Source organism: Lissotriton vulgaris, chromosome 6, assembly GCF_964263255.1.
Source record: "Lissotriton vulgaris chromosome 6, aLisVul1.2, whole genome shotgun sequence".
In the NCBI taxonomy this organism is placed as follows: Eukaryota; Metazoa; Chordata; class Amphibia; order Caudata; family Salamandridae; genus Lissotriton; species Lissotriton vulgaris.
The window spans coordinates 1,629,716,129-1,629,737,435 of NC_141694.1; the positions used below are offsets into that span (position 1 = coordinate 1,629,716,129).

Genomic DNA, 21,307 nt, shown 5'->3' on the forward strand with positions numbered 1-21,307 from the left:
GCCAACTTGGTCAGGCTTGTCCTACCTTATACTTACAATGCACCCTACCCGTGGGCTTCCATAGGGGTGACTAACATGAAGTTAAGGGAAGGTTTTAGGGACTGGCAAGTAGGTGCACTTGCGCAGTCCGCGTGACAGTACTAGACTGCACGGAGGTCTAGCAATGGTAGACCTGTAGACATACTTTTACTAGGCCGCTCTTGTGGGTGGCACAACATGTGCTGCAAGCCCACGAGCAGCATTTGTATTTACAAGCCCTGGCACTCCTGGTGCACTAGACTAGGGACTGACAATAAACCAAATAATCCAAACGTGGAATTCAATCAATACATCAATTTTACATAGGGAGCACTTGCACTGTGGCACTGATCAGCAGTGGCACAGGGCCCAAAGCATTATACCAGCAAAAACATTGTAAAACAGTGGAGGCAAGCAGAAAAAATGGAGGAGAGACTCAAGCCAATGATGCCAGGTCTAACAACATCAAACACCAAAATGGTATTGAGTGGGTATTTCCAAGTGTGTCTGGAATGTCCCGATAAGAAAGCATTCCACTACAAGTGTCCTCAGAGAAGTGCAATTGAAATGGGTTTCCTAGTATATGAGCCAGCAGGATTGTCTCTTTCCTAAATATTGACTAGTACTCTTTGGTGACAACTTTCAGGAGGAAGAGCAGGAATTTTAGTTTTGCCACAAACAGATACATTTAGTAGCACAAAGAACCCGGCCCATATATAATGAAGCAATGTGGTTTTTCGCGACCTAGAAGTGAATTCACCATTTATGTGTCAGAGGCATAGTGGAGACCTGCTCGCCAAGGAAAAACTGCAATGCTCCCTGACTCTATGTTTACAGCTGTGTCACATAAAAAGCACTTTTTTCCCAATCACCTGTGCTACTTTTTTCAGAAGGCAACAATAGTTGCACATGGAGGATTCAAGGCACTGGGAGACGAATGTTGGGCTTGTACAAAAGATGCCTATTTTGATTACTTTGTGTACTGAAACAGATAACCGATATGATTATGTATTTGTTACGCTATTTGTGGGCATATTTTTGAGGACTACAAAAATACTTATTACTGATTGGTGTGGTTTCCAATGTGCAATTCACTTTTGTTGCCTGTGGGATTTTGTAGGGTCTTCTTATTGTCAGGGGCTTACATGTACGTCAAGGATGGCCATTATCTTTTCCTAATCCATTAGGGAAAGAGGAAAAATCTTGCCTTGTGGATCTGCTGCATATGCGGAGTATGGTGCAGAAGACAGGATCTAGGCAGGTGAAGACTTCAGCAGTAACATGGAAATTACCTGTGGGTCACAAAGAACTCCTTCCTGGTAATGGACACTGGGTGGGAATTTATGCAAACAGAATTATCTTTTTTTCAAAATATTTTTTATTAATATTGCTAAAACAACCCATGCAGTTTCCACGCCAGGTTTCTAATGTTTCTACTGAGTTTAGCACCTCACTGTGCAAGCATATGCACTTCCGAATGCAAGTTCATATATTATGTAGGAGCAGATTACTTATTGTTAGGTCTGAATATGTTACATACTTGAAATATAACTAACACATGAACTAAAACATACATTTGTTTTGTAGGGCTCTGATCAGCAGGCCAGAAATTCTGCATTCAGTAAAAATATATTATAACAAAAATGTAGATGTTACCCTTTTTTCCCTTTGTTCTTCTGAAAATGTTCGAGGTAGGCGCAATTTTGCAACAAAGGACAAAGTTTCTCTAACTGTCAGGTTTGGTAAAAGGCGGTCATCTTGCCTCACATGGGCCACACATTTCTTAACCAGTTGAGGTGTGTTGAGCTTTCCATTGATTGAGATCTGCCCAGTCTTTATCTTTCCACCTTCATCTTTACAGGTGAGGATATCCAGCAGAGATGTTTTACCACCACCTTAAAAAGAATTAAAACAGGAACACTGTGAAGGAAATGCTGGTATGTGGAAAAATTAGATCTCTCCGCTTACTCCCACTTTGCCAAAGTCCTTCCAGCTAGCACTATGATATCACTTGGAGGTTTCAAAATAGAAATGTTACACAAATGCCTGATAATGTCATAGTAAAGTAGCATGATACTACTGTAAGATGTTTTTAATTTATAAATAATATATGCTTAGTGTCATAAATGTTTCGTATCAAAAATGATTTCAATTACTTTTGGTAAAGATTTTTAGTACCACTCCAGTCTCTGCAACAATAGGGAAAGTGTTGGATTTCAGAGAAGTTAGATTTCCTAATTCTACTACAGTCAGTACAACAGTAGAAAAAGCATCGGGATTCAGAGGGGAGAAATGTACTATTTCCACTGCAGTCTATGCAACAATAGGGAAAGCACTGGATTTCAGGGAGGTGAAAATGAATAGTCTCACTCCAACAGCTCTACAGTGGTGTAGTAAACCGCAACAGAGTATGAGGGTTTAACAGTAGGTTTTATTGTAGAAGCTGACAACACAAGCGGAGAACAGGACCATCTGTCGTCAGGTAGAGGCAAAGATGACCAACTGTCCTTAGTGGAATACTCAGCGCAGCTGAACCACATAGAACACTGGAAACCTAGGACTCTGTGGCAGAGAGAACAACAAGCATAGATAAATACAACCTAAGATACTACATATGTCTTCCCTTAAGAAAGTAGTCTAAACACAAGAAGGAAAATGAGTGAAAGGAAGGAAGGAAAAAGAGTGCTGAAGGAAGGAAAGAAAAGGAGAGCTGAAACAAAAGGCGGGAACAGAGAAGGAAAAAGTAAGAAGGGAGAAGAAAAGAAGACAACAGAAAAGCAAGAAAAGCAAGCTAACTCTAAACCTATGTGAATAAAAAAGAACTTAAACTCTATACTTATGAGGAACAGACCTAGTACGAGAACTGCGCCTCAGGACCGTTTGTCCCGTACAATCTTGGTTAAGACTGACAGCAGAGGAATTCGTGACAGCAGAGGAACAACCAGGTTCAACCGGCAAGGAACTTGTGACAGCAGAGGAACAACCAGGTTCACCCGGCAAGGAACATTTCACCAACCGGCTCTTGTTCCACCAATTCCCATTAGCCAGTTTAACTGAGTTCCCTCTGACCTCACGCACTTGAACAGGAGAAGTGAATTTAGAATACCCCTTTTTCACATGAACAGGTTTCTTAATGGAGACAAAATCTCCCGGGACCAAATCAATCACCTTAACACTCTTCCTCTTATCAAAATACGCTTTTTGTTTAGATTGAACAGACTCTACATTAGATCTCACAACTTCATCATTCCAACATCCACCTTTCACCCACCTGGACATCCAACCCGGACAAGACAAAGTGGAAGCTTTCCGGCCGCGTAACAACTCAAACGGAGAGACCCCAGTGGTGGAATGAGGCGTAGTCCTGTAAAACCACAACATGCTCCTCACAGAGCTACTGACAACACAACCATTCTTTAGAGCCCACTGAATGCATTCTCCAAAAAACTTTGTTCATGCGTTCCACGAGACCATTCGTTTCCGGATGGTATAAGGAACTCTTCAGGTGTTTGATGCTACACCTGTTCAAGTAATTCTCAACCTCCCATGAGACAAATTGAGTACCATTGTCTGTGACCAGAAACTCCGGAAACCCTTCCTTCAAAAAGACATCACAAAGGAAGTCAACAACAATTCTGGCAGTGACCTCCCTGACAAACTTGACCTCGGGCCATTTAGAATAATAGTCCATAAGGACCAGAGCAAACCTAGAGGAAAAATCAAGCGCGTTGAAAGGGCCAACAATGTCCAGCCCGAGTTTCACCCAAGGTGCAGAGGGCAACTCAATGGGGGACAAAGGCTGGGTACGTAATTTCACAACCTTATCACAGCTAGAGCAAATAACACAACCCTTAACAAAATCATCGATCTCTCTATCCATGTATGGCCACCAGAAGGAAAGACGAACTCTTCTCTTGGTCAAGGTTGCACCTAAGTGACCTTCATGCGCACACTTATTCAACCTATCCCTCAGGACCAGTGGAGGAACCAACTTGTCATCTCTTAAAACCAAACCACTCTCAATCGTAAGCTCGTCTGCAACTTGTAGAAACGTTTTGAGATCAAAAGCAAGATTCCTTTCTTTAGGCCAACCATTCTTGATAAAGGTGACAACCTTCTGTAAAGTCACATCTAAAAGTAGGGCCTGTCTCCACTCATCCTCAGTCACCGCACACAACTGGGGAGGATCAATAGAAGCAACTAGGTATTGGTCTTTATCATCCTCATCTGCATCAAAATCCTTATCAATCGTGTCAGAGGAACGGGAAAGAAAATCAGCACACCCGTTCTTGTTCCCGGGAATATATTCCACCAAAATGTCAAACTGAAGTAACTTGGAGGACAAACGTGCAATTCTAGGTGTGAATCCTCTTACATTACACTCAGGATAAACACAAGGGGTTTATGGTCAGTTCTAATGCAAAATTTCTTACCCCAAAGAAAGTTCCTGAACTTCATTACAGCCCACCAGCAAGCTAGTAATTCCTTTTCGATGACCGAATATTTGGCTTCAGCACTGGACAAAACCCTAGATGCAAAACCCAACGTATTGAGATCACCATCCTTTTTCTGTGACAGGACAGCCCCTAACCCCAGATTACTGGCATCAACAGTAACCGTACACATTAAAGAGGGGTCAAAATGCTTTAAAACATTAGGAGAAGTCAGTTGTTGTTTCACCCACACAAAAATCTCTTCACATTCATTGTTCCACTCAAAAGGAACACCTCTCATTAACATTTGTGTCAATGGTCTGAGTTTGGTTGCAAAATCCTTTATAAACTTTGAGTAAAACTCACATAATCCTAGGAAGGACTTCAAATCACTCTTATCAGAGGGAGCCTTGGCCTTAGTGATAGAATCTACTAGGCTAGACTTTGGGAAGATTCCCTTTTGGTTTATCATATGCCCCAAATAATCCACTTCACTGGTAGAAAAGACACATTTGTCTCGCCGTAATACTACCCCAACTTCTTGAAACCTAGACAAAACCTCTTTCAGGATGGCATCATGAGTGTTCTTGTCAGGTGCATGTATAAGTACATCATCTTGAAAAACTGACAAGCCATCAATACCCTTCAACATCTCAGTCATGACTCTTTGGAATACGGACGCCGCTGAGGCAAGCCCAAACGGCATGCGCACATACTGAAAAGTTCCAAAGGGTGACACAAAGGCAGTGAGAGGCCTGGACTCAGGTGTGAGTTTGATTTGGTGATATGCGGATGCTAAATTCAACTTAGAAAAGAACTTGGCATCCTTCAAACTGGCCAACAACTCGTTAATGTGAGGAAGGGGAAACGAATCAACCCAAATCTCCTTATTAAGGCAGCGTAAATCTACACAAACCCTTAGTTCACCATTTTGTTTTCTGGCAACAACCAAAGGAGACAACCACGGGGAGGACTCCACTGGTTCAATGATCCCCTTATCACGCAATGTCTCTAACTCTTTTTCTAGGTCTTTTCTAATGCTGAAAGGTACATTTCTAAGTTTATGTTTCACCGGACAGGCACCATCCTTCAGGATTATCTTGTGCTGAAAAGATTTTATTCTTCCTAACTCTCCTGAAAAGACATGCGGAAATTCATTGATTAGTGCCTCTAATTCAGGACTGTCTCTCACAGCAACTACTTGATTCTTCGTACCAGGCCTGAGTTGCATGCCAAATAGGCCTTGGTGGAACCAGCCTAGAATATTTAGCCCCTTTTCAGCCACGTAAATCTTCCCAAAAATCCTCCTTCCCTTAAATTCTAAAATTTCTTCAAAATATCCTGCTACTGTAATCTCACGTTCTTCATATGAGACTGCTCTTCGATCAGGAGGAAGGAGCACCTTGTTAGGCCATGTTGTACGAAAGAGATCAAAAGTGATCATTGAAATGCGTGCACCAGAATCAACTAACAGGTTTAGCACACGGTCACCAACTTTTACATTAACGTATGGGTCAACACATAGTTCGGGATCACCCATAATGACCCCATCATCTCTTACAACCACAACCATGTCACACAGATCCTTAGTTACATACTCCTCTTCCGTTTGGAAGGTATCAGAATCAACCACACACTTCACAGGATTAGACTTTTGAAATGTTTTGTTCTTCCCCGTCTGACACACTTTGGCAAAGTGTCCCACCCTATTGCAATTTTTACAAGTAACAAATTTTGCAGGACACCTCCCATTTAGACCATGCGGTCGGTTACCACAACGAAAACAAATGTTTGTTCTATTAAAAAAGGAATTCTGCTTATCGATAGACTGCTGTCCTTCTGGAAACTTATTGAACGGAGGTTTTGTGTCTTTTAACTTTACTGCTGTGACAGCCTCATTCTTCTTTTCTTCTAACTCTTTCACGGAGATTTGAGACGTTTCTATGCTTTTCGCTACTCTAATCGTTTCTTCCAGAGTAGGATTTCCCAAGGATAACAGTTTTTGTTTAATTGTTCTATCAGTACATTTCGCTATGAACTGATCCCTTACTAATTGGTCTGTAAAGTTCTCAAACTGACAGTCTGAAGCAAGTCTTCTTAGTGCCGTTATGAAATTGTCAACATCTTCACCAGTATTTTGTGTGCGTTTAAAGAAATTGTGTCGTAGAACTACAATACTGGGTTGAACATCAAATCTTGTTTCAAGTTTTTTTGATGTCTGTTGATAATCATCCAGAATTTCTCCCTCAGTTAGTACTAACTCTGGAAGATGTTTGTAAATTTCTCTGCCCTCAAATCCAAGAGAGTGTAACAGGATGTACTTCTTCCTTTCTGCACGATATCTGGACGCACCAATTGCGCCGATATAAGTTTCGAATCCATCAAACCATTTGCGCCACTTGATAGGTGGATCTCCAGGTGTTTCTAGGAAAGGAGCAGGTGGTAGAACTCCTTGTAAGGACATGGTGAGAGAATCCACAAATTATGAAAAGTGAGATCAAGATTGTAGGAAAAATACAAGCTAAACACAAGGTAAAGCTGGTGCAGAATTAAGAGACGAGAAAAAAAAAAAATAATCAATTCTGTATTGACAATGTCTCTTATGACGATTTCAGGTAACCTTGACCTGACTGAGTGAAGTATGTTTTGTGAGGTCACAGCATTGTTCGAGTGTTCTTTTCAAAATAGAATTACTTTGTGAAATTTCTTCTCCTGAACAAGAAAGTATTGTCTCTTTGTGACGTGTACAGTAGAACACAAGCGCGTCACAGGACAGCTGATGCGCTTCGCTCGTGCCAGAAATAACGTGTTGACGTGAAGTGGACGATGCGCTTCAGGCTGAAACGCAAACGTCACAGTTACGCAAATAACAGTGCGTGAGTCACGTAAATTTTCAGTTGCTGGAACGCATCTCCCAACTTTGCGTTCCAGCGCAGATGGCACAAAGCGCAATAAAAACAATTTACAAAAATCCAGTTCCCCACTCGTAAATTGTTCACAGGCACTTGCGTAGAGCATGCGCGGCTTACCGCAATACAGCTACAGTCTTGAAACAGTACCAGGTATTGAAGACACTGACGAGACGACGTTTCAACGATGTCGAAGTATGAAGAAAATACTCGATGAGTGTCTTCAGTCAGCGGTAGCAAGATCGTCGATGCCGCGATGCTGAAAATACGAGGTGAAGGTGTTTCTTGTTGAAGAACAGCCTGTTGTTTGCCGAAAGCGTTTAGAAGTAGTGAGTTCGTGTGGGTTGTTCAGCACCCGTCGCCAAAAATATGTGTAGTAAACCGCAACAGAGTATGAGGGTTTAACAGTAGGTTTTATTGTAGAAGCTGACAACCCAAGCGGAGAACAGGACCATCTGTCGTCAGGTAGAGGCAAAGATGACCAACTGTCCTTAGTGGAATACTCAGCGCAGCTGAACCACATAGAACACTGGAAACCTAGGACTCTGTGGCAGAGAGAACAACAAGCATAGATAAATACAACCTAAGATACTACAAGTGGGTAAAGTTTTGACCTGCAAAGACGTTAATTTTACAATTCCTACTGTAGTCTAAACAACAGTAGGGAAAATACATCACTTTTATGTTTATCTTTTTAACTAAGGTATTTTGAACTGTTAACGTATTTTTACTGTGCATACTTTCCTGCTTAGGCCAGATACCATGAGCAAGTCAAGGTGTCTCCTACAGAAATCAAGTTAACTCGGTGAGTCAGACTGTTCGGGTTTGTGGGAGTACAGTCACTACACACATCTATTGCCTGTTTCATTCTTTGCCCAAGAGTATTGCTCACTACTAAAACAAAGTTTAAAATAATATAATTAAATTCAAAAGTCTTTATTTTCACTCTGGCCCATACCGAGAACAGATTGAACAACACTTCGAAAAAACATGTCCTAACAGTGCAACATAAACTTCTGAAAACTTTACAATACATTTCTGTCTTCAAGACACTGTGAGGCAAAAATGTCGGGCTTTTTGGATGGCATCTTTCATTCTTAATCGTATTGTGCTTTTTTTTATAAAATGCTAAGTACGCTGTCACTTTCTTGCACTTTAAAAACACATATACATGAGAACAATAACTAGGGAAAAGTTATTTCTGTAAACAAGATATTACCTTGCATAAGTATAATGTTGTAAAAGAAATGGATTAGGAAAGCTTTCGTTCATAATCTGGAACTTGGTGCACTTGCAATTTAGTTCCTCATCTGCAATCAAATAACCTTATTAACGCTTACTCTTTCAGGAGAGATGTGGGGATGAGAATTGTTCTGCTACAGTTATGACTGCTGCTACTAAAGGGCAAGACCAGGCGAGTCCCTTGTATAAGAGCTTAAAGAAAAGTAAAAGGCACTCTCAGGGTGTGTAGCAGCGTGTATCAGATGAATGCTCTTAATGTTAAATAGTGTTTCAATGGCATTAGGCGGTATACGCAAAATGTAGAGATTCCGCTGCAGCTTACATTATATTAAACAGAAGAAGTGAAGGATATATTTACCATAATTGAGAATATTATCCATCGTAATGCCTCATATAGATGCATTTAGCCATGAGAAAATGGTGCGTTCCCATTAATAAAGCGAGGCTGCAATTCAATCCACTTTAGCAAAGTATTTGGTGGTGGGAGTGCTAAACTAGACCTCCTGGAGGAGTGAAATGTACAGGGGTATAAGTACATCCTCGTCGCCATCGGTGTTATTACGCGACATTACGTTGCGTCCCTTGGTGCCTCTTCTCAATGAGTCACTGAGCGTTCTCGACCTACCCAGGTGTTACTACAACGGAAATTCCTATTTTTGAGGTGTACTTGAAGCTCTCCTCTAAAGACACAATGAACATAAAAACGAGCCATTCCAGGATACAAAACCGTTGTGATCCCTGAACAAGCACTAAAAGAATCGCCAAAGAGGGGCGCCGGGCACAATGCATCACAGTCGCACCATCACATTCAGCAGGAGCTCGGCAATGAACAAAATGCACTTCCCCCAAACTGCTTCCATTCAAGTTTAAGCATGTTTTTCGACGCTCCCTTTCCCCCTGAAAGGGTTCGTACGGTTAGAATAGCTTGGAAAGACCACTGGCTCCAGTCCCCCTGCGGACATGTTGCATGCGTGGTGAAAGAAAGCAACAATGGCGCCGCGAGATTGAGGCCCGCTGCGCGAGCCGGATAATCGCCCGAGGCCTCATGCCAGTGTCTTTTGAGATCTGAACCGTTCGCTTCCCGCACAATCGGCGAGGTGTTCGGGCCGAGCGCACCGTCAGGCAGGCAGAAGCTGCCCGCTGCTGGGCCTGAAAGGCAGTTCAGATAAGATAAGAAGAGCTGCAATGCCAGCCAGCCACAAGGACAGGGGAGCCAAAGCAAATAGCAGACTCGAACTATAATCATCATAATAATGACGCCCAGCCAATGGGCCCTCGCCACATTTGGCAGAGAGGTGGAAAGCTAGAGGTGCGCTTTTCAGAGTTTTCTCGGCCAGTTGGAACCCCTCCAATGCACAGTTTTCGATGCAAGTGCGGCCGAGGACAATCACGAGCACTTTAATAGCGTTTGTACAAGAGTTAGCAGCCCCACACACAAGATGATGAGGTAAATGGTTTGATCTCTAGAGAATTTGAAACCTTTCCATCTATGAGCACCAATTTGAACTCAGCGCTATTGGTTCCTCGTGGACTAGCACAAAAGGCGTCTCTGGGCACAGAGTTGTAGCGCCGATGTTTCTAAGTTATCCGGAAGCTGTAGCTCAGATAGTGCTGCTTTGCGCCATGCAGGTTTTTGATGTCGACTTGACAGTCACAGCAGGCAACTACTTTACTAAAGCTTAATTGGAGCGAACAAATCACCTCTTTCAAACAAGTACAGTATGTGTATCACTTTATTGCAATGACTTCTTCGTGTAGTTTGGTGTCCAGTGACCTTTCTGTGAACTTTAGTTGAGTTCCTTGTAAGTTAGGGTCCAGAGATACTTTCATGTGTTTGTGATATTGTATTAACTTCTGTCAGCGTTCCTCAAAACGTATTCGGCTTGCAACCTGTGTGTTACTGTTTGATGGATTTTCATTAATTCATTTCAGTATTAGATAATATCTGTTTATATTACAGTATGGCTGGGGATGGGTGGAATTCCTTTCTTTCAAATGCAGTGATTGGATGTGAAACTGCGGGTAATTCCACCATTTCTGCATCTGTCTGCCCCGGATTACATTAACTGCCCAGGTGGGTCTAATATGCTCCAAGGTTCTTTGTAGCATGCATGTCGCATCTGTAGTAGTTGTATGGATTTGGCATTTTGCTCCTTCTTTTTTGGGTGATCAGTAAAAATGAATGTTCCTATTTTACCAATTTTAAACAAAATACGGACATTGATTTTACAGTAACACATCCTTAGGTATGAATGGTCTCAATTCTACCAAACTAGGCTGCCACCCACCAGTCTGCTGTTGCCGCTGATTGGAGGTATTGGTTGCTGTCGTTTCTTAATCTTGTGCATGCGATCTTTCAGCTCTTATTCATTACCAATGCTCGTTTTTTTAAGTTTAACCTTATTTTATAGCTTTTCTCTCTTCTCTGGTCAGTTTCTGTTTTAATTTTTCTGCCCTGGCATGTTTCACTTTTTCTAATGTCTCTGTATCTGGTATCCTCGCTTCCATTTCGAACTTTGTCACAACGTCTGTTCTCATAAGGCTCCTTCTGGAAGAACAAAAACAACAATTGATGGACAGAATGCAGAACAATGTCATACATTCACCCCAGTACAGAGATCTGGGCCTAAATACATCGTTTTTTTGCACTCCACACCACCCCAGTTCAGACATGGCCATATGCAAATCAGCCTTGACCCTGTGCCTCATGGGAACAGTCCAGCCCCAACTGCCAAGCCATGTCTTTCCTGGACCGGAATCAAGCATCCTAGGACCGGTTTCTGGGTATCAGCCGTCTTCAGCCAGGATAGATTGACTCCAGTGGTGTTGAGAGCATGGGACTCAGGTCTGAGCATACCCATCCCACTCGGGTTCCAAATGCAAAAACAACAATTGATGGACAGAATGCAGAACAATGTCATACATTCACCCCAGTACAGAGATCTGGGCCTAAATCCATCGTTTTTTTGCACTCCACACCACCCCAGTTCAGACATGGCCATATGCAAATCAGCCTTGACCCTGTGCCTCATGGGAATAGTCCAGCCCGAACTGCTAAGCTGTACTGGGGTGAATGTATGACATTGTTCTGCATTCTGTCCATCACCTGTTGTTTTTGCAATTGTCACCCCGATTTGGACGGGTATGCTCAGACGTGAGTCCCGTGCTCTCCATGCCACTGGAATCAAGCTATCCAGGCTGATGAGGGCTGAAAGCCTGAAACCGGTCCTTAGATGCTTGTTTCCAGTCCAGGGAGGACCTGGCTTGGCAGTTCGGGCTGGACTGTTCCCATGGGCCACAGGGTCAAGACTGATTTGCATATGGCTGGGTTCGAACTGGAATGTCATGGTGAGCAAAAAAAACGATGGATTTAGGCCCAGATCTCTGTACTGGGGTGAATGTATGACATTGTTCTGAATTCTGTCCATCACCTGTTGTTTTTCCTTCTGGAAGAGGCCATGATTCTGCCCTTGGTCAATATTGTGGAGGGGAATATGAACTGGGCTTCCACTCTTCCACTCTTCTACCCTGCGTCTACCCTGTACACTTGAATGGAATGATCTGCACAAATGACTCTTGGCTCTTTCAACCTGCCTGGCTGCCCTTCAAGCCCAAAGGCTGATCATGCTCTTTCTTGAGCTTATGGTTGTAGATAGGGTCACTTTCATGACATAACTACAGCAGGGATTTCTAAGGCACCTCGTGCGATTAAGTGAAATATACGTTCATCTTTGCAAATCACACATATGTAGTTTAATCGTCTGGCATTGGACTTCAGTAGCACTCCTGTAAATGGAAAAGTAAAGTTGTAGTTCTTCCATGAATCTCATTACTTCAACCTGATTGGCAGTGGAGGACAAGATCACCATGCTTCAGCTGAGCTCTGCAATGCCTGTGACCACGGAATATTAACAAATTCAAGTTAGTAGCGCCTCATTGAATTGACTTTTCGCTCCCCAACAGCAGCACCGTCTGAGCTAAAGGGCTGAACACTGACAGAGCGGACAATGGGAGCTGCAGAAATAGATCAGCCTAATTGTAGTTCAATAGTTAAAGAGAGGTTCCAGCAAGGGATTTGTTTGAAAAACTTAGTAAATACCAAATTACTTGTAGTCTATATTATTATTTAAGACTATTAGGACTGTAGTGTTCAGTCTCTATTTTTCGATGATGTATCTGATTTGAGACCTAGTATAAGGCTACCACACTAGCCAAGATAGATTTAATCAACAATACTAGTAGGTCTATTCAGCAAATGAGCAAGGAAAAGCAACACAAAGAGAGATTTTTAGTTCGAAACTTATTTATCTTATTCAAAACAGGTTCAAAGTCGTAAAAACGTACAAATTCAAAGGAAATGGGGGGTACACATAATCGAGGGAAAAATGCATGTAACTCTTAAGTATAAGGAAAACAGTCAAATCAATCCATAAATACATAAGAGGTAGTCTAGTCCGGAATTCATGAACATAAACAACTCCTTCTTAAATTAATCAGAGAGTTCAATGTCGATGTAGACATAGACTTTGCCATGCCTGTGACCACGGAATATTAACAAATTCAAGTTAGTAGCGCCTCATTGAATTGACTTTTCGCTCCCCAACAGCAGCACCGTCTGAGCTAAAGGGCTGAACACTGACAGAGCGGACAATGGGAGCTGCAGAAATAGATCAGCCTAATTGTAGTTCAGCAAAAGCACTCAACGCCTAATTTTGTTTTTAAAGGGAAAGTTAATGTATCAGCTAAAGCACGCTAAAAGCTGGAAGAGTGCACATATACTTAAAACGTTCAAAATAGCTTTTGATCTTTTCCTTTTGAGGTGAAAAAGAAATGTAGGTAAATTAAAAGCACTGCTTTATTAGTAAAAAAAAAAACATCACAGCCCTCTCAGAAACACACTACAACTTGCACCTCTCGCTGCCACTGAAGCGCTGCCAGTGGCAGTACTAACAACACATCTAACCACCACAGTACTGCATGTTTGGCAATTCGGATTATTTTAGGCCACCAAAGCTATAAAAATGGCCTGAACAGCAGGCATTTAACAAAAAAAAATTGTAATGGTTTTAAGCAATCATGCAATAAAGAATTATTATTAGCAGGTATTATCAATTTTTAATATATATTGAATTATTTAGTACTGTTGATGTGCTCATCTAAAAAAACAGACAAACAGAGCCACAACGTGGTGGACTGCCTTAAGTGCCGATGCCAAGCACTGGGAAACGCCAACTCAAATTAAGCACTGAGTGGAAGTCTGCAAGGTATTAATATATTCTGAGGGAGTTGCCCTTGAAAAATATGGCAAAGTCGAGAGAAAATGTCACCTCAACAATGTCAGAATAAAAGAGAACGCCACACGTGTATAGAGTCGAGATGAAATGTAACGTTTGACCCGGGCACAAAAGTCACATTCGGCCTTTGTTATTTTCATGGTGCACAGAATTCTCAAGCGGGAGCAGGCTAAAGAACCCTTGATAGGCGTGGTGTGAGCCCGGGGTGAAGCTCTGTTCATCGTTCAGGAAATCAAAAAAGCTCACAGCAGCAAACGGAGTCCTTACACCTCTATCTATCTATCTATCTATCTATCTATCTATCTATCTATCTATCTATCTATCTATCTATCTATCTATCTATCTATCTATCTATCTATCTATCTATCTATCTATCTATCTATCTATCTATCTATCTATCTCTCTCTCTCTCTCTCTATCTATCTATCTATCTATCTATCTATCTATCTATCTATCTATCTATCTATCTATCTATCGCCCTCACTCTATCTATCTATCTATCTATCTATCTATCTATCTATCTATCTATCTATCTATCTATCTATCTATCTATCTTCCGTCTGTCCATCCAGCCATCTATATATCTAGACACCTGTCAGTTTGAAGGTCTGTCTGTCTTATTTTCTGCTTGTTTTCGCGTTACCCATACCGGAATAACCTATTATTTAAAAGCAAACATCATTTGAATAAAAAAATACACAGGTTACCAGTCATATGATATTTCATTTTGTTATGAAATGCTTGCCTACGTCTGGTCCCTTGACATAAAATTGTCTCAAAAGAAAACTAATTTGTTTCCTGTAACTTCCCAAATCATAAACACATAAGCACTACAAAACCCTGTTCATCATGTTTTATGCAGTCCTACAGTCCTTTCACCCTGCATAAGGCCTTACCAGTTCATGCGCTCACCGCGAGGTTGCTCATGATAACTGTGGTCGTTTTTAGTTAACCCTGCCTCTGGATAAGCACTTTTACTTATTCATATAATTCTACAGTGCAGTTAACCTCTTTAGCTGTTCTTGCTCTAACTCATAAACGTGAATTACATCCGAAATGCTCTTTCGGATTCAGTTAATATTCGTTTTACCACTCTGGTATTAAGCTTCACCCTTTAGTCTTCTGACAGCTTGATCGCTTGTCTTTTATCTTTCCGCCTCTTCACTTGTTGATTTGTTTCTCTAAAGAAGTGATATTTATGTCAGGCAATATGTTAATGCATTTTTTTACCATATCTTTATTATGGGTATCAGAATTATGTTATAGTATTTACCTACATTTGAATTCAAATACTGTATGTGAACAATGCTATATAGTATAATATATATATAATATATATTTGTAATTTTCAAATCTACTGTTCATAAAAATCAGTGAGAGAAATGGTTTTAGCCCATTTTGAAGTTATTAATTGTTATGAATGTTTCATAATATATAAATGAAGATGGAAGGAGAAGATAGTCAAAACGACACAAGCATTGGCAAGTCAATACTTATAGCTTTAATTTGCTTACATATGCAAACAATAACTGTGTGAGCATGTTTGAATGCATTAGCACATCAAAGGCAGACCTATTTGCTTCTCCCGTGCCTGTAGTCGCATTGACCAACTGAACTAGAGAAGAACAGTGAGCCAAGCTCTGTTGGTAGCTCTTTGGGCAACATTATCTCCACTGCATGATTGTATGTACTATCTCGCCTTTTTTCCCCTCTCTACTGAGGTCATCCAGCATCCACTATTGCCCAAAGCTAATTCTCTGTGCCTTTGACTATCTGGGTTTTTGTGCGTTATGGTCTTTCGTAGCTTTAAGCTAGTGTAGCTGTATCTAAGGCCTCTCAGGTTTTTGTAAATTGAGACATCCCGTGGCAGCCTGTGGGTCAGAAGTTTCAAGCGAGTAGCTCGGGAGCTACTAGTAGCTCACCAGCATCCTTGAAGTAGCTCTCAGAGGAGAAGCTAAGCCCAGAACCTCTTTCAGAGGCTCTGTGCATATTAAAGAAGGCTGCACTGCTTGGCTCAGGAACCTTACAGTGACAGTCAGCCAAACCAATAGCAGGCCCCTTAATAACACTCAAACACACATTGTGTCGGCAATGCCGCATGGCCATCTGGCTCCACTCTCCATCTAGCTAAGTCACAAAGAGAATTACTATGTTGTAGTCCCTGCTGAGCAGTAACCAGTACTGACTCACTGAAGTGTGAGATTGCATGAGCAAGAGTGAACATTTGTTGGATGGATGCATGAGCATCCCTAGAGCTGAGGCAAGCAGGGTAAGCATCCAGAGCTGTGCCAACTAAGAGCCTCATGCACATTTTGTCTGTGTGCATGTATTCATGTCAGCACATTTATGTGTGTCTGTGACATTATATACCACTATAATAAACAGTGTTACACCCTGGAAGCTGTGCCTGGTGTCAAGGACCACCAAAAGTATACACTACCCCATTCATAAGGGGTTCATCTCTTGCACAATTGTACCTGTTCATTGCATCACAGTGGCAATGGCATATTAATGGCCATCCTCGACATATTTTGGACATTCTTGATCTGGTTGTGCCATACTGGCAGCCGCCATTGAAACATTAAAAGCATTACTGGTCAACTTTGAGCCATTCTGTGCATAATGGTGTCCACCCCTCCAATAATATTGGCCATGATTGATATATGGTTTATATCCTGGCCATTATGGTGTCCAGCCTTGGCACAATGGTAGCCCTTGTATAATGATGGGCATATTACAGGCAACCGTGGTAGTCTGGTGAGCATCCATGGCCTATGACTGCAAACCCTGGGCATTTGAAGCAGAAACTGTTTATGGGCGGCATAGGTACATGTTGGTGTTTGATGAACATGTTAAGCTGATGTTTGGCGACTGTGTAGTTCCTAAAATGAATGCTGATAATTTCAAGGCAAAAATGATCTTTTTTATGAAAATATTTTTCTTCTGGAAAATTTCCTTTGTTTGCCCAAAATAGAAAGTGGTATTTGTTAAACAGTGTGTTTTTTAGTGACTGAAGGAAACAAAAGTGTTATAGTTCCAAAACACATACAAAGTTGATAGTGGAATGATAATTCAAGTTGGCCTGGGAAGTCTTTTGTCCTTTGTGCCAGATGGCACATGATGCTCTGGCTGTTATTAGTCAGCTTGAGACATTTAATATTGATAAGCTTTTTCCTGGCTTTTCTGCTGGTAACCTCACCTGAAATACTTGGGCGATCACTAATAATACTCCAGCTTAGGTTGGTCATAGTGTAATGTCAACATATGCTGTCACTATTTTACAGTGATAAAATTCACCTGTACATCAGAACGACTTTTTTTGAGCCGATTTAGCATGTCATTTGGGTACACTAGGCAGGGTAAAGAAAAGCCATTTTAAATGCACATGTTCTTAAGTGGCCTTCTCTCCTTAAACACGATGATATTTGACACACAATAATTAGCATGTACATACATGATAATATTCTTCAAACTCAGTTTTGCTTACACTACCACTTCATAGGCACTCTAACAGAACACCTTGAACATTCTGTACAAGGGCTAAGTTCATCAAGCATGATGTTGTTATTTGTATTAGTCGTTTGGCGACAGAGCTATCCCAATAGAATAAACAATAGCGACCTGGATGGGGCTTCGGCATGGCAATATGGATGATGTTATTATATCTAGGACATCAAGCCTTTTTTTGGGCAGAAGACCACTTCGCTGGCAATCCATGCCGGAATTCCAGCTCAGCTGATTCCTGTTTACTTCATGCGAGTGATGCTGTCCAGCTCTACACCAAGATTGGCGACTTGATGACACTACCCCAAAGGCAACAGGAAGTTAGATCATCCACCAGGGCGAGTCACTCACCCTAGACATGATAGGTTAGGATGCGCTAGGTAGGAGTACAATATATATCACAGTACTTGTATGCAAGCATATATTCTCTGTAATAAGCAAAATGTTTTATCTTTTTCATCAATCTCATAATGTTACTCACGTTATTCTGTTTCCTTCTATTGTTTATTGCAACACAAGTACTTCACTCAAAAATCACAACGCTTCAATAAATATTGAAACGCTTTACTGTGTATTTCTTGTGTATCTCTTTTGATATGCATAAGTAGGTAAGCGGATGGGTTCTAGATCTGTTACCACAATTTTCTTGGGGAGTCAGGGTTGTCATCTTCTGAGGTTGCAAAGCCATTTGGCACTCTATAAGGTTAGGGGTACAGATGGTGCACTGTGAGCTAGCAGGACTTCGGGCAACATATCCGGACGGTGTGCATGGAATCAGTCTCACACAGTACTGATGGTTATTTTGTCCAACAAACGCACAGTTTTACTTGGGAAAGTATAAGCTCTATGACAAGCTCTCTGCACAGAAAAGGTTAGAGACCCATAGTCTGGGTGTATGGATTTTGTTTGGTTTTGCATGCACCTTGGTCTCTCAGAGCTGTCTCTTTTGCTGAGGTTCATTCCCAGATATGTCAGTGTATTAATTGCCACTATGCGAACTTCTATAAGAAAACATCACTACTCAGGTAAGGCAGATCTGCATCTTTCTTAAAGGTTGTTGTACAGATGTGTGTGGAATATGGCAGGAGCACTATTTTTGGTCATTTGGTTAAGTGTTAGGTGTGCTTTTTTGCAAATGTTTCTTTCCACTGGAACATATGAAGATCAAGCAAATAAACACTTTATCAGGAGATGTCTGCATTTTCCCAGAGTAACATGATTTAGGGGACTTTTACATGTCTGTAATTTGCCTTTTGAAAAAGCAAGTAAAACCTAAATTTAATATTATTAAAGATTGTTAAATCATGTGTGCCAAGGTCAATATCGCTTCAGTCAGAAAGACACGTATAAGTGGCCAATATTTCCCTGCCCAGGAATAACTTTTCGCAGGGGTCCTGCCTGGTAATTCCAGGCACGTGAAAATAAAAGGGATTTTATGTCTTTGGTAAATAAAGTGCTATAATCTGTGTTCCCATGCTGTTTCCCACATCCCCACCTCCCCCCAGAGTTTCAGCAGCCAGAGCCTTCATGTAAAAAACAAAAACTTCACCGACTTCACCATTACCAAAACTTCCCCTATGCAGACATCACTTTGGTACATTCAGCTGTGTGAATATTTGTGTTTTTTGAGGTAACCTACATCATTTTCTTCTTGTGAGTACTTCCAGATTACACTCACCCCATTAAGGTGTCATATAAAAAAAGAGCTGTGCATTTCTTCATCAATGCTTTATGACCTTGGTATTAAAAGTTACTATTCTAATTAACATCATCTTTTATAGTCAATTTTACGTTACACCAAATACACAATCTGAATTTTCCTAGTGGCTCATGCCCTAAAACCAGGGCCCTAAAACAAGCTGCATTGCTTCCTTGGCAGATCCCATTTTCTGTCTCCTAGCACTTGCTTAGATACAAGAGGATGTTTTGTGAGCTCTCACCTGAACTTCCTATGACAGCCAGCATCTGACCACTACTGACTTTAACATTCAGGTTTTCAATGGCCAACATATGAGAACCAGGGCCTGTGTTCCACTCCCAGGGCATCTTCAGCTCTGCCAGCTTCTCATACCATGGTATCTGAGCAGCCACATTCACCTGTAAAACATAGGAAAACCTTTAATCTACACACTTAAGAGCCGATTAACAAAGTGGTGTAACTTATGATAAACATGTTACATTTACAGGTATTCTTTTGTAATTCATCATCCAGTAATTCATTTAACCAGGCACGGCAATGAGATGTAACTTAAGAATGTCTTACATTTCAAATGTAGGGAAAAACAAGTGCACAATTCAAAGACGAACATAGCACACTCCATGCGTATGATGCACCAGTGTTGCAAATGAAAATCTTGACATTGCAAAAGATAAAAACGAGTCAACTTTTTTGTCCTCACCTCAAATCACTTTCCCACATCACCTCTTCTTTTACCCCACTCACCCTGTGAAAACAGGGTCGATTGCAATTCTTTCACATAGGGTCAACCGTCTTTAATGTAGGACTGGATAAGATGATCAGATATGTGTTGCAAAGCTTTTGTGAATTTCCTTAAAGGTAAGAGCTTCAGAGGTGTCTCAGTGTGCAAACAACACCAACTATCGCCTCCCATCATATAACCATACTGCCACCCTGCACCTCTCGGGAATAGTGGCTATGCACATTTGAAGTAATTCACCGGGACAGACCAAGCTCATTGTTATACCTCATTTACACACTTGCATTGTTTGGGCGTGTGTCAGTCATTGGCTGTTATATACATGCATGTGTTTCTTAGGCTCTGAGTTACAGTTTTATGTTTTGTGGAAATATTCATATGTGAACATTGATGTTTTTGGCTAGATGTTCATGCATAGTTGGTATTGTGTATGTTGGTGCATACAGAGGCTTGGGATGATTAGCAAGCCTTCTTGAAAACTTTGATGGGGCAAGTGGTTTGGGCTTGAGCGTGGTCCTAGGTGGTGGCACGGACTGTCAAATCTCTGTTGCGCAGCCTAAATGCCATAATATTTTGATATTTGCATTGGATTTGTTCTGTGGATTAGTGAGTCTTTTTTCAATGTTCTATTCAATTCAAATGCATTAACCATAAAAGAAAGGACAGATACATAAACAAATTACAGTTACATATCACAAGTGATCAAAAGTCCCAAAAATACAGTCAAGTCACTTAGTTTTAATACATGCAGTAGCATGACTCAGGCAAACACGATATCCATTTTCATAAGATCATTTACAAGACATTTGAAATAGGCCTAAACTCTTTGTAAAATGCAAAGTGTAAAATGATAAGTAAGTTAAGGGCTTTTCTAGACATCAGATTCTCGTAAGTCTGGGTTTCTCCTTCATAAATCTGCCCCATAATGTTCCCACTTACATAGGGATTTAAAAAATACTTTTTATAGCATCATGCTACCACAACAAGAATGGCAGCTCTGTAGTATTCCTATTTGATGTCATTTCTAGAACCTTTGATGTCATTTAGAATGCTGCTGTGTCTTGAGCTCATTCTGCTGTGAGCTGCTCCTGTGTTAACTGCCTGCTTCTACTTGTGGATGTCAAGTTGTCATTCCTACATTAAAAGCTGTTACTTCAAACCCACGCTTGGATTTAATTACTACATAATTTCTGGCGACGACTGGGTACCTACAGCTTCTACTTTCAAGACAAGAACTTTTCGAATGACAACGTTCACCTTTGCTACTGAAAAGCTTGTTTCCTGCCTTCAGTTTACACTGCTGAATTCGACTTTTGATGTTGCCATTCTCCGATGCTGAAACGCCACCCGTGAGTCTTACAATTAATTCTTCACTTTTGGCTAATATTTTCCTTACCGGGTGTTGGATTCCGTTACACGCATTTTTCGAATCGCGTGGAATCTCTGCACCCGCTCTGTCTGCACCCGCA

The 21,307-nt window shown here is 41.2% G+C and overlaps 1 protein-coding gene across 1 annotated transcript in view; it reads right to left on the reverse strand.

The window, feature by feature from the left end:
- Nucleotides 1–21,307, reverse strand: part of ABCG8 (ATP binding cassette subfamily G member 8) — a 202,601-nt gene that overhangs the window by 108,047 nt on the left and 73,247 nt on the right. Inside the window, exons 3-4 of the mRNA XM_086927798.1 lie at nt 19,341–19,497; nt 1,675–1,913 (exon numbers count right to left, since the gene is read on the reverse strand). Of these exons, the coding sequence (XP_086783924.1) occupies nt 1,675–1,913; nt 19,341–19,497 (396 nt within the window). The remainder of the gene's footprint in view (nt 1–1,674; nt 1,914–19,340; nt 19,498–21,307) is intronic.